This window comes from Polyodon spathula, chromosome 25 (assembly GCF_017654505.1).
Source record: "Polyodon spathula isolate WHYD16114869_AA chromosome 25, ASM1765450v1, whole genome shotgun sequence".
NCBI classification, from domain to species: domain Eukaryota; kingdom Metazoa; phylum Chordata; class Actinopteri; order Acipenseriformes; family Polyodontidae; genus Polyodon; species Polyodon spathula.
This window is the reverse complement of record NC_054558.1, coordinates 23,617,543-23,630,984: the sequence shown is the minus strand read 5'-3', so window position 1 is coordinate 23,630,984 and position 13,442 is coordinate 23,617,543. Positions and strand designations below refer to the sequence as shown.

The 13,442-nt window shown below is 42.8% G+C and overlaps 1 protein-coding gene across 1 annotated transcript in view; it reads left to right on the top strand.

Annotated features, from left to right (window-relative positions):
- Positions 1 to 13,442, top strand: part of LOC121299925 (E3 ubiquitin-protein ligase znrf3-like) — a 69,090-nt gene that overhangs the window by 40,949 nt on the left and 14,699 nt on the right. The window contains exon 3 of the mRNA XM_041228164.1: positions 12,810 to 12,884. Within this exon, the coding sequence (XP_041084098.1) occupies positions 12,810 to 12,884 (75 nt within the window). The remainder of the gene's footprint in view (positions 1 to 12,809; positions 12,885 to 13,442) is intronic.

The following is a 13,442-nucleotide window of genomic DNA, read 5'->3' as shown; positions in this document are numbered from 1 at the left end:
CCGCCGCCCGGGCCTCGGTATAAAAAGAAACCATGGAGCTTAAAAAAATAAGAGGGGGAGAGAAAAGAATAAAAAAGAAAAAGCACAGCATGCTGCTGCTGAGGTAAACTTTTTAAAGATAAAGTCCTGAAGTGATTGGTGCACACAAACTTATTACAGATACTTGTTTACGAATGAGCTGAGATATACACACTGACAGACACTGACACACACACACACACACACACTGACTCACACACGTCTTTATCTCTTTTATGGTCTTCTGAAGTGCAAAAGCAACAGGATTTTACTGAAAGATCTGCAGGAGGCTTCTAATAAAATATTTAACGCACCTTCCTTTCTTTTAAACTCTCTGAGAAGCACATTTGCTCAGGGATCTGGTCGGCTGACCTCAGAATGGATGCACACACACTTGTAAGATGTCTCGCTGAGAGCTCGGCCGGCTGTAAATGATATCAGAGAGATGGAAAGGGCTTTGATGAAGCAGCGAGCGCACGGGTGGGGGAGTGAGATGGGGGGCAAGGCAATAAAGAGAGAAGTTTAATCAATCTTCAGTTGTCGCAGGAGATGCTTTCAGCACAGGCCAGAGCTTTGTCTTTCCCCCGGCTCCCTTGCTGTGAATCCCCGTAGCGTTGCCTCATTCATCCCGAGTCCTGCTCCGTGCAAACCTGCTTCACAGGGATGGATTCCCCAGAGGAAGGGGGCCTGTTTAAGCCCCTCTTTATGATGCAGAGGGGAGTGGGCAGGCCAGCTGTGACCTGGGAGCCTGAGCTCATGGAGGAAGAGACGAGAACATTGAAGGATAAAGCGCAAGCACACCTGGCATAGTGGAGAAACTGGGCTCTCTATTTGTAGTCCCACAGTGGAGGGAGGGGCCATGGTGCAGCACATCACCCTATTGTCTCTTAGGAAAGAGAGGGAGGTGGCATATGGTGTCTGTTTCATTAGTGTAAGGATGTGCTCCAAGCCTAAAACAGTACTTAAGAGGGAACTACAATTTCCTGCACAGGTTCACAGGTATCTTTGAGGTTCCATCGCCTCTGCCAGCCTTCACCCCTTTGTTTTTTTTAACCATGTTAGCCAATCCCCTGTAAAATGTGTAACACCAGACGAGGGTTAACTGTTTGTTTTCTTCGTACTCTGACCTGCTGCTTTTGTATATTCTATGTGGATTCTGCTTGAGGTAACAGTGCCTCAGGAGTATCTCCAGCAGTTCATTCCAATTAAAAGCCACAGATTCCTCACATAACTGTTTATTGTTGCTGTAATAAAATGTTATGATGCTGGGGAGACCATAAAACCTTTGCACGCCTTCCTAGACAGAGGAACACCTGTGATGATCTCCCAGATCATTTATCGTTGCTGTTGAAAGGTCAGGTGGAGCTGAGAACTACAGCAAGGCAACCTCAGTGGATTGCGGTAAACACCTGTGTTTGGCTTACCCGAAGAATAAGTTTTCTTTGCCAAGCTTTTAATTAAGAAGGTGATGCATCTGTTTGGCCCTCTTCCACCCTCACTTACATCAGCATGTAGAGATTTGCATCCCTGTTTTTAAATTATTAAAACACTATAATGTCTATGTTGGCTCAACTTGTTTTCCCACCTAGTTTTAAGAACAGTGATGCTCCACCTATTTTTATTATTATTATTATTATTATTATTTAATAATAATCCTTCGATCTCATCGCCTCCTTTTTATATGTTGTTGCCTCTGTGATGAACCAGCTGCAAAATAGACATGAAACAAGGTGGCTCTTATGGATTGTGTTTATTTTATTTTTTTATATAGTGATCCATTGAAACTGTCTGGATTGTGAAAAAACACCCCACACACAACTCCAGCACCACATTGCCCCCTCCATTGAATTGACTATTCCATAGCTATACATTGTATATGTTATTTAGACTCCATTCTGTGCTAGATAAACAAACAGATGTTAAGCCGATAATAGTTTGACGCAAAGACCATTTTTACAGAAAAAAAAGAGAATTGTATTTGAGCGTTCCAGTTGTATAATTATAGCAGGCAATTTGGAGCCCCTAATTAAAGGGGGATACAGCCTACGTTCTTATTTTCCTAATCTTCTCCCCTGAAGCAGTCCGGGACGCTCTGTCTGTGCTTGCATGAAAGAGGCTCCATGTCCTTTGTAATGGAATCTGCTCCTGGAAGGGAGAGCTCTCCCTGGGCTCTCAACAGCTGGCCAGGACTCTGCCTCTGGAAGTGTCCTCTTTCCTGGGAGCTGTTAACCCCTGAGGGGCTGCACACATCTCAACAAGGAACCCTTCACTTTTACAGCGGCGCAGACAAGAATCCTGTCTAAAAGAGGGTTTACTATCTGTCTCCATGGTATTCATATACATTCATACATGCCTGTCATAGAGACATTTGCATTAGTTTCATTCTGCATGTATTCAAGGTTGCTGGGAGTCACCTGTAGTACCTGAAATTGTACCTTTAAAACACATTTACAGGTCAATTCAGTCTACTGCCGTCACTGTTTCATATATTAAATTAGGACCAAAAATAGACTTTTAGAGTTGCTGCTTTATCAAAGTTCTCCTTCTTTTGAGTCACGGCTGTACTGTGTGTCGACCTGTGACCGTTTTGGATACACTGAATCTCTATCTTTTTGCATCATATTAATGGCTCATTCTTTTTGCACTACTCTATCAGTTTAAAATACTGTATCAGAACCCTGGGCTGTTTTGTTTATAGTGTAGTTTTATGATGACATTGCATTATAATTAAACAGTATGCAAGTGTCAGATATAATAGGATTCACGGTGGTAGGGAGAGTTCATTAAAAGCAGTGAAACTACACTGTAATGCAACTGGAGTGCACTGGCACTGCTGTCAAGAGTTATAGAAATAACAAGTGCAGTCTTTGATCTGGATTAAGATCTGTATTAAAGATCTGTCTGTTATTTTATACGTTGCCTGCTGAAGAGAACTCTTACCAGCTGTGAATTGCAGGAGTTCGGGGATTTTCTTTCAGTTGCTGGGCTTATTAATTGAAAGTTGGATTGTAATCGCAGCCTGGATCAATGTTGGCATGGTAGCTTCTGAACTGTATATTAACAGACGAAAGCCTGTGATCTGTTAATAAGTAACCTCTCCTATTAACGCAGAGGCATTGGAGACAATGCACACCTTTACAAAGTTGCCCTTTTTAATCTGTATTTATTTTTAAAATTAAAGTTGACATCATCTCCTAGGTTTTTATACAAGGTTGTTTTACTGGTCCAGGACTAAATATATGTTTTTCAAAGAGATTTTTTTCTAATAACAGGAATGATTAAAAAGCATTCTTTCTTAGTTGTGGCTGTACTGGTGTAATGTTAATTGCAGTGCAAGCAATGTTCTTTTTGAACAAAAAAAGCTTTTGAAAACGCTGCTATCAAGCACATTCCAGTAGATTATGTGCTTATTTGATGTGCACATTTAATCACATCACATCACAGGGTTTGCCCAAAAGGCATCTTTCGCAGTTCAAAGTATCGTTGCTTGCTGAACTGCACCCTGTAAGGTGATCTTTTGGTTATATGGGGACCACTAGTCTGTTGCTTAATAATTTATTGAGGTCATCTGTTTACTGGGAATTCATTCCAGTATGCTGTAGGCAAATGATTTTATACTGATGAGGAACTGTGTTCTTGATAAGTTTTCTTATTAAAGAAAGGGATAAGAGCATTATTTATTTATTTATTTTTTTGGTTCAGAGGTTTCAACGTGTATCCCACTTGTCAGTGTGTTTTAAAATCATTCCTAATCCCTTGGTTCGAAGTTAGAGTATGATTCATCTGTTTTAAAGTGGAGCAGGTCTGTTGGTTATCATAAAGAAACAAACAGGAAGAGTCTTTGTTTGGTCTTTGAACACGAGGTGGAAGGGCTCGGGGGGGCACCGTTCCCGGAGCCCCCGAGGCCCCGGGGCTCCCGAGCCCGGGGGTGGGGGTTGCAGGGACAGGGCTGGGAGATGGAACTGCCAGAAACACAAGAGAAAATTTAATTAGCAGTTGTCCATTAACAACTGTCTAGTTTCCATCAGGCTTCATCAATTACAAGCTTAAGGTCTCTACCCAGACTGATTAGCGATTGTTTTGGAATCTCGGATTGGGATAGAGGGGGGTGAGGGGGTCCTGGGGCTTATTTTTATATTATTCTTCTTACATCCTGTTTGACCAGAGGGGGACAAAACAAGAGCCCTTTACTCACTCACTCACTCACACACACACCCACACAGAAACACGCACACACTGGAACCGCCTTCTCGTATGTAAATTATTTAAGAAACTGTTTACTTCTCTTGTGCCCAGTCATGCATAAGAAACACGGTTGAACTTTTAACACAGCCCACAGTGCGTACAGTGGGGGATGGCTCCCAGAGGCATTTCTTTGGCTCCAGTGTGAATCCCCCTTCCATGAAAAAGCAAAACACATTCCAACACCTTAATTAATATAACGCTGCCTGAGCCCCACAACAGGGCTTCATCAAGCGAGAGAATGGCAGTTTTTATTTACAAAAAAAACACTACCACATAAACAGCTGATTTATCTCTCAGAAATCCTTGTTTTTAAATGGCCTTGTGCTGTCGCTGTCAACTGATTTTTAGCTGTTTTGCAAGCTTACCTGGTACATTAATACATATCTGCATATTGAGTTTAATTGTTTATTCCTTTTTCCTCAATCATAAATTGTATTATTTCCTTGTCTGTAATTGAATGTTCTTACCTTATTTATCAGTATGGAATTCTAGCGAGTGCTATTTTCATAGAGGTGGGGAGGGTAAGTTAGTCTTGCTCTTACACTTACAAAGATGATTGATAATAAGTTAAGTAGTACATGTGCTGTCCGTTATTGTGCCACGTCGTCTTTTTGCAACAAAGACAGAACCTGGCACATTGCCATCCACTTATATAAACAAGAAGAAACACGGTCAGCGTGCAGCTTCTCTCCAGTATGAATGTTTTCTGACTGTAAAGACTTCAGGAACGAGGTCAGCGTGCAGCTTCTCTCCAGTATGAATGTGTTCTGACTGTAAAGACTTCAGGAACGAGGTCAGCGTGCAGCTTCTCTCCAGTATGAATGTGTTCTGACTGTAAAGACTTCAGGAACGAGGTCAGCGTGCAGCTTCTCTCCAGTATGAATGTGTTCTGACTGTAAAGACTTCAGGAACGAGGTCAGCGTGCAGCTTCTCTCCAGTATGAATGTGTTCTGACTGTAAAGACTTCAGGAACGAGGTCAGCGTGCAGCTTCTCTCCAGTATGAATGTGTTCTGACTGTAAAGACTTCAGGAACGAGGTCAGCGTGCAGCTTCTCTCCAGTATGAATGTGTTCTGACTGTAAAGACTTCAGGAACGAGGTCAGCGTGCAGCTTCTCTCCAGTATGAATGTGTTCTGACTGTAAAGACTTCAGGAACGAGGTCAGCGTGCAGCTTCTCTCCAGTATGAATGTTTTCTGACTGTAAAGACTTCAGGAACGAGGTCAGCGTGCAGCTTCTCTCCAGTATGAATGTGTTCTGACTGTAAAGACTTCAGGAACGAGGTCAGCGTGCAGCTTCTCTCCAGTATGAATGTGTTCTGACTGTAAAGACTTCAGGAACGAGGTCAGCGTGCAGCTTCTCTCCAGTATGAATGTGTTCTGACTGTAAAGACTTCAGGAACGAGGTCAGCGTGCAGCTTCTCTCCAGTATGAATGTGTTCTGACTGTAAAGACTTCAGGAACGAGGTCAGCGTGCAGCTTCTCTCCAGTATGAATGTGTTCTGACTGTAAAGACTTCAGGAACGAGGTCAGCGTGCAGCTTCTCTCCAGTATGAATGTGTTCTGACTGTAAAGACTTCAGGAACGAGGTCAGCGTGCAGCTTCTCTCCAGTATGAATGTGTTCTGACTGTAAAGACTTCAGGAACGAGGTCAGCGTGCAGCTTCTCTCCAGTATGAATGTGTTCTGACTGTAAAGACTTCAGGAACGAGGTCAGCGTGCAGCTTCTCTCCAGTATGAATGTGTTCTGACTGTAAAGACTTCAGGAACGAGGTCAGCGTGCAGCTTCTCTCCAGTATGAATGTATTCTGACTGTAAAGACTTCAGGAACGAGGTCAACGTGCAGCTTCTCTCCAGTATGAATGTGTTCTGACTGTAAAGACGTACTTTGTTACTGTGTTATACCCATACCAAGTGTCTGAGAAATCTGGTAACTAGCGTTCTAAAGTCACGGCTGTTGGCTCCATTCATTTTTTTTTAATGATTTTTTGCTTGCCAAGTGGCCCTCGTTGATGCCCCTACCGCACATGCAGGGTGAAATTCAATTGTGTGATTGTTGATTATGCAACTGCAGTTGAATAGCAGCATTACATGGTGTGCTTGGGCCATGACAGGGAGTGGAGCCATGCCACCATTGAAGGCTGCATCAGAGCCCTCCTGCGGTCAGACATGTGTCCACAGCAGCCCAGGCAGTGCCTGGGAAATGTAGGGAAAATCGTTGGGCAATGGTAAATAATTACTCCAGCATTCCGCAGATTCTTTTTCATCCAATCTTTTTATTAAATAAAAAAAACACAATAATTCGTTTTGTGAAGCCTGCTGATTTAACAAGTCAAGTCAGAACTACAAGATGGTCTTTAAAGCCTTGAATCAGGTTTGACTGTGTCCTAGCATGTGAGGAACAAACTGGTAAACATTTAGTGCTTTTCTTTTTTTTAATTTCTTTAAAACAATTGTTACCTGCCCTCCTCCCCACTTGTAAATGCATTAATACATCTCCAATAAAATAAAAAGTGAAAAAAAAAAAAATACTTTTGGATAAATGAGTGCCCTGTCCCCTTCTGTCCCCCCTGCAGGACTTTGCAAGCTTGTCATATCCTCCTGTCAGAGTGGAAATGTGACACTTCTAAAAGCTCGTGATGTGATGAACAGCCAGCCCCTCCCCTCGGAATGCATTCATGTCTCTCCCTGTGGAGGGGGTAAAGCTGGAAGAGTCTTTCATTAATACATTCCTCGTGCTTTTGATGGCGAGCAGCATTTCCCTTCAAGCTCTTTGTTGTATTCTCAACACGTACAGTATCCCTCTCAATGCCAGGGCATTGTGACAGCTTTTTATTTAATAATATCAATCTTCAAGAGTCTGTTTAGCCATGACGGCTGGTAGCCCACGCTGGCATTAGGACTTTCTCCACAGCTCTCTGGTTAGATTCTTGGTGCTTGGCCGGTAATGATTTCTGCACTACTTCACAAGGCTTCAGCGTGATTGGCGTCTCAGTTGGACATGTCAGCAAGTGTAATTGGCCAGCGGGATGCGCAAGATTAGAAATAACTTTTGTAAATATAATACAATGCCTCAAAGAACTACCTAAATAGGATAAGCTTCATTGTTTTGTTTGTTTGTTAGTTTTTTTTTTTGTTTGTTTGTTTTATCTGTATCCTCTTTTCTTCACCTCTGTGGGGGAAAAGGCTATAAAAAAAACTCTCCATGTTTCTTAAGCGTTGTCACTCCACTGTATACACTGATAGTGACATGACTGCCCTTCACAGATAGTGTTCCCTTCTGCTGTGTTACACACATCGGGAAGAATCACTATCAAACTAGATCATAGCATTTGCCTTTTTACAGCTTTTTAAATACCCAGCAGCCTCTTTTTTTTTGGGGGGGGGGGGGGCGGGGGCTGATTCAGCACAATGAAACTACTGTGACTCCACAAAACAAGGGCTGGATCTTTTGAGTTTAGGAGCCATGTGTGGAATGACTGTGATTGTGCTTCAAGTTCAGAGAGCACATCTAGCTGATTGAGCATCGCAGTCATGGAATTCTGATCACATTGGTTCAGCTGGTGGCTGTCAAAGTGATTGCTGCTGTGATTGGTGTGTTCCCTGTAGAAATCATCTGTTACTTTGGCAGCTCAAAGGAGCTCTGGTGTTCGTGGCTGTGGCCCTACAGATCAGATGTCCACATCACAAACTCCTATCACTTCTGGCACAAATCAACTTGCTTGTCTGAGCAGGGCTGGATGAGCATGGAGACTGACCAAGTCCAGAGTCTGTATAGAGCTTGATGGTTAAAGATCCACTGCTGGAGAAATGACTGCTTTTAACCCCTTCTGATTTCCATTCTGCACACTAAACCTCACCTTCTCTCCCAGGACTCGGAAACCAACAAGAAACCATGGAACTCATTTCAAACAGCCACTATTCTGTACATCGCTTGCTGTGCTAGGCAGACGCACAGGCCTTTGCAGGGATTGGATGGTTGCAGCTCAGTTCTGCACAGATGGTTGTGTCACAAGTGGTTGTAAGTTTAGAGGTTAATGGGAGCTTAGCATCTCTGTAAAGCAATTTAACATCTTAAATATTTTAGCCATGGGACCAGTAAACATTTAACAAGCCACACCATGGAGCACTACCAAACAGTCAAAGGGAACAGCCCCTCTTTTTTTATTGTTAGCTTAATCTTGCTGAAACCAAGGCCACTCAAAGTCCAGATTGTTGTACTTGCAGTTGCATCAGACAGTAAACTAATTCTGTTCTCAATACTTCATTATAAACCAAACCGGAATGAAACCAATAATAGAAATGCATCTTTCATCACGTAGAAATGAAATGTGGCTCCCTGCTCATAAAGGGATTTGCATTGTTTATCTCTTTCAGCATTATGCTTTGCAAACTGTTATACTTAAATAAATAGTTTGAGTGTGTTTTATGGAAATGTTGGGACAGACCTGGGACTGGGACCAGTTGACGTGTCCGCTGTGTCGAGCCGAGTTATTTTTAAACTGTATTCCTTTAGAAACATCTCTCGGTTTACCTGGGTGCAAGAAGCTGGAGGACTGAGAATCCTCTTTAGCAAGATTCTAAATGGAATATTTAAGTTGCATGGCTGTATCTACTTTGACAGTTCGTAACCTTTAAATTCACCATGTTGTTTAACGAACGTAAAACATGTTCCACCCCTACCCTAATTCTCTCATTCTCTCCTTCCACCCCTCCCTGCTTCCCCTCATCCCACCCCTACCTCCTTCCACCCCTACCCCCTCCCTCCACCCCCCCCCTCCCCCTTCCCTCATTCCACCCCTCCCCCAGGAGGAAGGGAGTAAGGTGGGGAGGGGGTTGTTGGGGCTTGATCCAAGGGGGGGGGGGGGGGGGGGGGGGGGGGGGACTCAATTCCATGCAACCTTAAAGTATGTCCACCTCTGTCCATTATGTCCTAACCCTTGATGTCGCTAACAGTACTAACCAATGCAATGGAGTTTATTAAGCACTATTTAACAACAGCTGTACATGCTTGTGGAGCCTGAGAGGTCTGTAGTGAGCCAGCATAGTGTGTAGCCGTAGACTATGAAGCAGTGGCCTATTGTAGGTCCTGTGTGTGCAGCACAGCACTAACTGTACTAATCCAGGGCTCTCTTAGCTTCCATTTATTGGATTTAGAAAGTTCAGCCTTTGGTGACACACTCAGATAGTGTGCAGATTAGTGTTCTTACTGGACTGGAGGGCGTTCTTACATCTCTACTGCTCAACACTTTACAAAGTGGTTACAATGATTAATGACACTTGTAAATAAATAGTGAAGTCTTAAAATCATCTTGCTTTATTTATTCTTAAACTTTTTAACATGATTGAAAAATGAGGGGTATATAAAATATGGTCAGCAGTCAGTAGGTTTTTGTTTTTTTTAACTAAAGTTGTAAAAGTTTTGTGTGTCAAAAGTAAGTCTGGTTGGGCTGCTTGTCCCCACACCTAAATTTAATTAAAGTCAAGTCATACAAGAGTAACAAGTTTCATCCTGTGTCTGAGAGAAACCTTTTTATTACGAGAAAACTGAACATGAAGCGTATCCAGGGAGAAAAGGGTTAATTACAAAGCTGTAAGCATTGCTTATTCATAGCAGGAGAATGAAAATAATACCTTGGCACCTATATGTGTATATTTACAGTATAATATATCAAACCCTAATAGATAAGTTATAAAAGTTCACCTTCATCTTTTAATGCGCAGAACAGCCAGGAGGCAATATAAAATCACAGCTTAATGCCTCCATTATACCAGCGGATAGAGAGTGAGAGAGAGCTGGATTTTAAACGCATGCTTGTGTAACTTTAGAAGTTGAGTGAGCAGGGGGGGTCTGGTGGAACAGCCCATTATTGTGGTGTGAAAGAAATGTGCCGTATGGCACAGCCTAGCAGACACACCCTCCCCCTTTCTGCAGGTGTGTTTATACGCTGCTAGTTTTCTGTGTGCAAGATTAAAAAGCACTTCAAGTGCACAGGCTGTGGCCTGCTCAGCTTTCTGAAAGAAGGGGTGTGTGTGTTTTAAAGAGAGGGAGACGGAGGGAGTGTGCGCGCGTGCGTGTGCAGAGGGGGAGGGGCGTTGACTGCATTCTGTAGTGAGAGAGTTTGCGGCTTAACCACTTTGATCTCCTACCAAGAAAACCTGGAAGGTCAGCCCAGGCTGGAACAAAAGCCTGGCGAGAGAGGGACACTGCCTTTGGATTCATGTCATTCTGAGCTGGGGGAGTGGAGACACAGTGTTATAAACAGGGTCCTCCAACTTCATTGTACTGGATATGAGCAGTGGTGTAGTGTTACTGCTGCTAACTTTAGAACAGGCACCCCCTATTCCCCCCCAAGAGCCCCTGCCTGCACACGCATGAACAAACATTATTATTAGTAGTAGTAGCAGTAGTAGTATTATTTTAAGAAGTCATTTTCTATACAGAAGGGTATGGCTACACCTTTGTTGCAAATATGAAGAGTAATGCAGAATCCTAAATGAATGAAACAATACACAGGTTGAAGTATTTTAACTTCCTCATCAGATTGTCCATTTGCCTTGTACAGGGCAGCTTGGACTTGGAACTCTGATTTTCCACTCTGCCAAAAAATATCGATTTGCTTACAAAATGGTGCCCATCCCTGAACCCTCCCCCCAAGCACATCTGCACACAATCCCTCCATTGGAAAGGTGTTGGGGAAGGAACCCAAAGAGCCAGGAAATAGCAATGGGTGGCCTGGTAGGTGCCTTAAGGGAAATTGTTGCTGTCATTTGGCAAGTCTATTGCTGTGTCTTCATGTCAGTCCTTGTTGGGAGGATGGGAGTCACAAAGCCTTCCCAGTACAGTTGTAGTCCCTGTAGGTAGGTCCCCTCTCCTTCACTTCAGATCTTTAATCCCTTGCTGCAGCACGCTGGGATTATTGATGCATCTGACATCTTTGCATCTTGGCATCTGCTCTCAGTCAGAGAGTGTCAGTACCTCTGCATTATGACATTTTAAAGGAATTATTCATGAAAAGCTGCACTGCACATTACAGCATATTTCCGTACTGCCTGATATTTCAGAAGCTGGGCTAAAGAACCAAACCACTTGGGATAGGGAGCCACAACCTTAAATACTAAGAGCAAAACCCTACTGAACACATACAAAAATACGCCTAATTAGCATCGTAACAGTTCTGGAGTATTGCGCCTGCAATTCCTTATTCAAGCAGCAAACTAAACGTCAGTCCTGGAAATCTGTACAATGTGGTTGCACTTATTCCTTGTTAATTTCGAAGGCATGCTGTAACAAATCCATTATAAAATCTGCCTTCTGACAGACACAACTCATCACCTGAGTGATAAGAGAATGAAGGCACGTCCCTTGGAGGGCCTTTGATCTGGAAACGTTTTGTATTAAAATAAGAGCAAGCTGGAATCGAGCTGTGAATGTTGATAATGCAGGATGAACATGATCTGCATCACGACATTGCTTCCAAAGCTCTAGAAGCTACAAGACTGGCTGCAGTTGAGGAATGGATCCTTCTGAATGTGCACAAAACTGGGAATAGAATATATCCAGTGTGTGAACTATGCATCGGCTTCAGAGTCACTTACAACAATGTCTCACCTGAAAGACAAAGCAGCACGTGGGATAATGCTGGTCTGTTCTTTATGATGAATTTATGCTTTATAAGCCCCTGAACTATTCAGTTTCATGCTTGTATGCTGCTGTGTTTCCATATGAAACTGGGAAAGCCTGCTATAGGAACCTGCTCCATGGTTTAAAAACTCAAGTCATGGTAGAGCTAGTTTTTGTTTTTTTGCCTGAATATTTGTCAGATCCTGTCTTTGTTTTTCAATAAACTGAATTTAAAGAGTTCAGTGTTGTGGGTGAAAGTCACCTTTGGGTGGTAATCTTAGCATTTGAATAATGACCCTGACTACAGTGTAGAGGTTTGTTAGGTCTGAGCAATGAAAAGAAGCTATGCTTTAATGGTTTATGTTGTGTTGTGTTCCTCTTGGCACTCTCTTTATTAGACTTTTTGCTGAGGAGAGTAAAAGTGGAATTTAATGAATGAGTCTGGATGGAATGACTTAGTTTGAAAAAAGCAAAGAGTGACCTCTAGTGGATAGGATTGGGACATGTTTACCTCAAAAACTTTGGGTCAAAACTTGCAGACTGTAACACTGGTTTACTTTTTCTGCAGTCCATAAGTACAAATGGCATACAGATCTTACTTCTGACCTGATGCTTTGAGACCATATTAATTTGAATATTGCAAAGCAGCGCAGTTCTCATATAGCATGGTATTCAGCAGTATATCTGCATGGCTTTGAAATGCCAACCTGACTATATTATATAGAATGCTGACTCTGAGTCTGAATCAGTAACCTGGAGAGAGCAGCAGGAACGTTTCATGTTTTACTCATTTTATGCTCAACTGGACTGTGCTGTTACAGAACTATGGGATTTCCACTGTGTGCTGTAACCTTCTGTTGTAAAGTCCTACATTAACAGAGCACCTGTACTATTACACCTCCACATTTTTACTTTATTTTCTGCAGGCAAAAAGAGCTGTCCAAAGAGGAGCCACTGCAGTCATCTTCGATGTCTCTGAAAACCCTGATGCTATTGATCAGGTGAGTTTCTACAACATGCGTGTGTAGTGTGTGTGTGTGTGTGTGTGTGTGTGTGTGTGCACGTGCGTGCGTGTTTGTGTGTGTGTGTGTGTGTGTGCATGTGCGTGCGTGTGCATGTGCGTGCCTGCATACCAGTCTTGGAAATTCAGTATGTCTGATCTGACCTGTTTTTCATTAGGGTGCTTTAGTTATGCAAACATGATGCTTGTCTCTTGGGGTGCCCTGTGCAATAGGAGCACTGTGTCAAGAGGCTGGTTTAACACAGCACTATGTGGATCTGCATCATTCACAAGGGTGTATCTGGGGACTCTTAAGTAGTTTCCTTTCGTATTTTGTGATTCCTTACATGTAAAAGAGTTTAGTGTGTACACACAGTAGACTGCGAGACAACAACAGCACTATTTTACAGAGTGCCTCTTGATTGACGACTTCTTTTCAAACGATCCTTCTGACAGCTGCATATTGATAGTTCTTATGTACTGTATGCTACAGAATGTGAATACGCTTGGTGGGTTAAAATACACACGCAGTGCACTCTAACCCCATGCAGTATGTAAT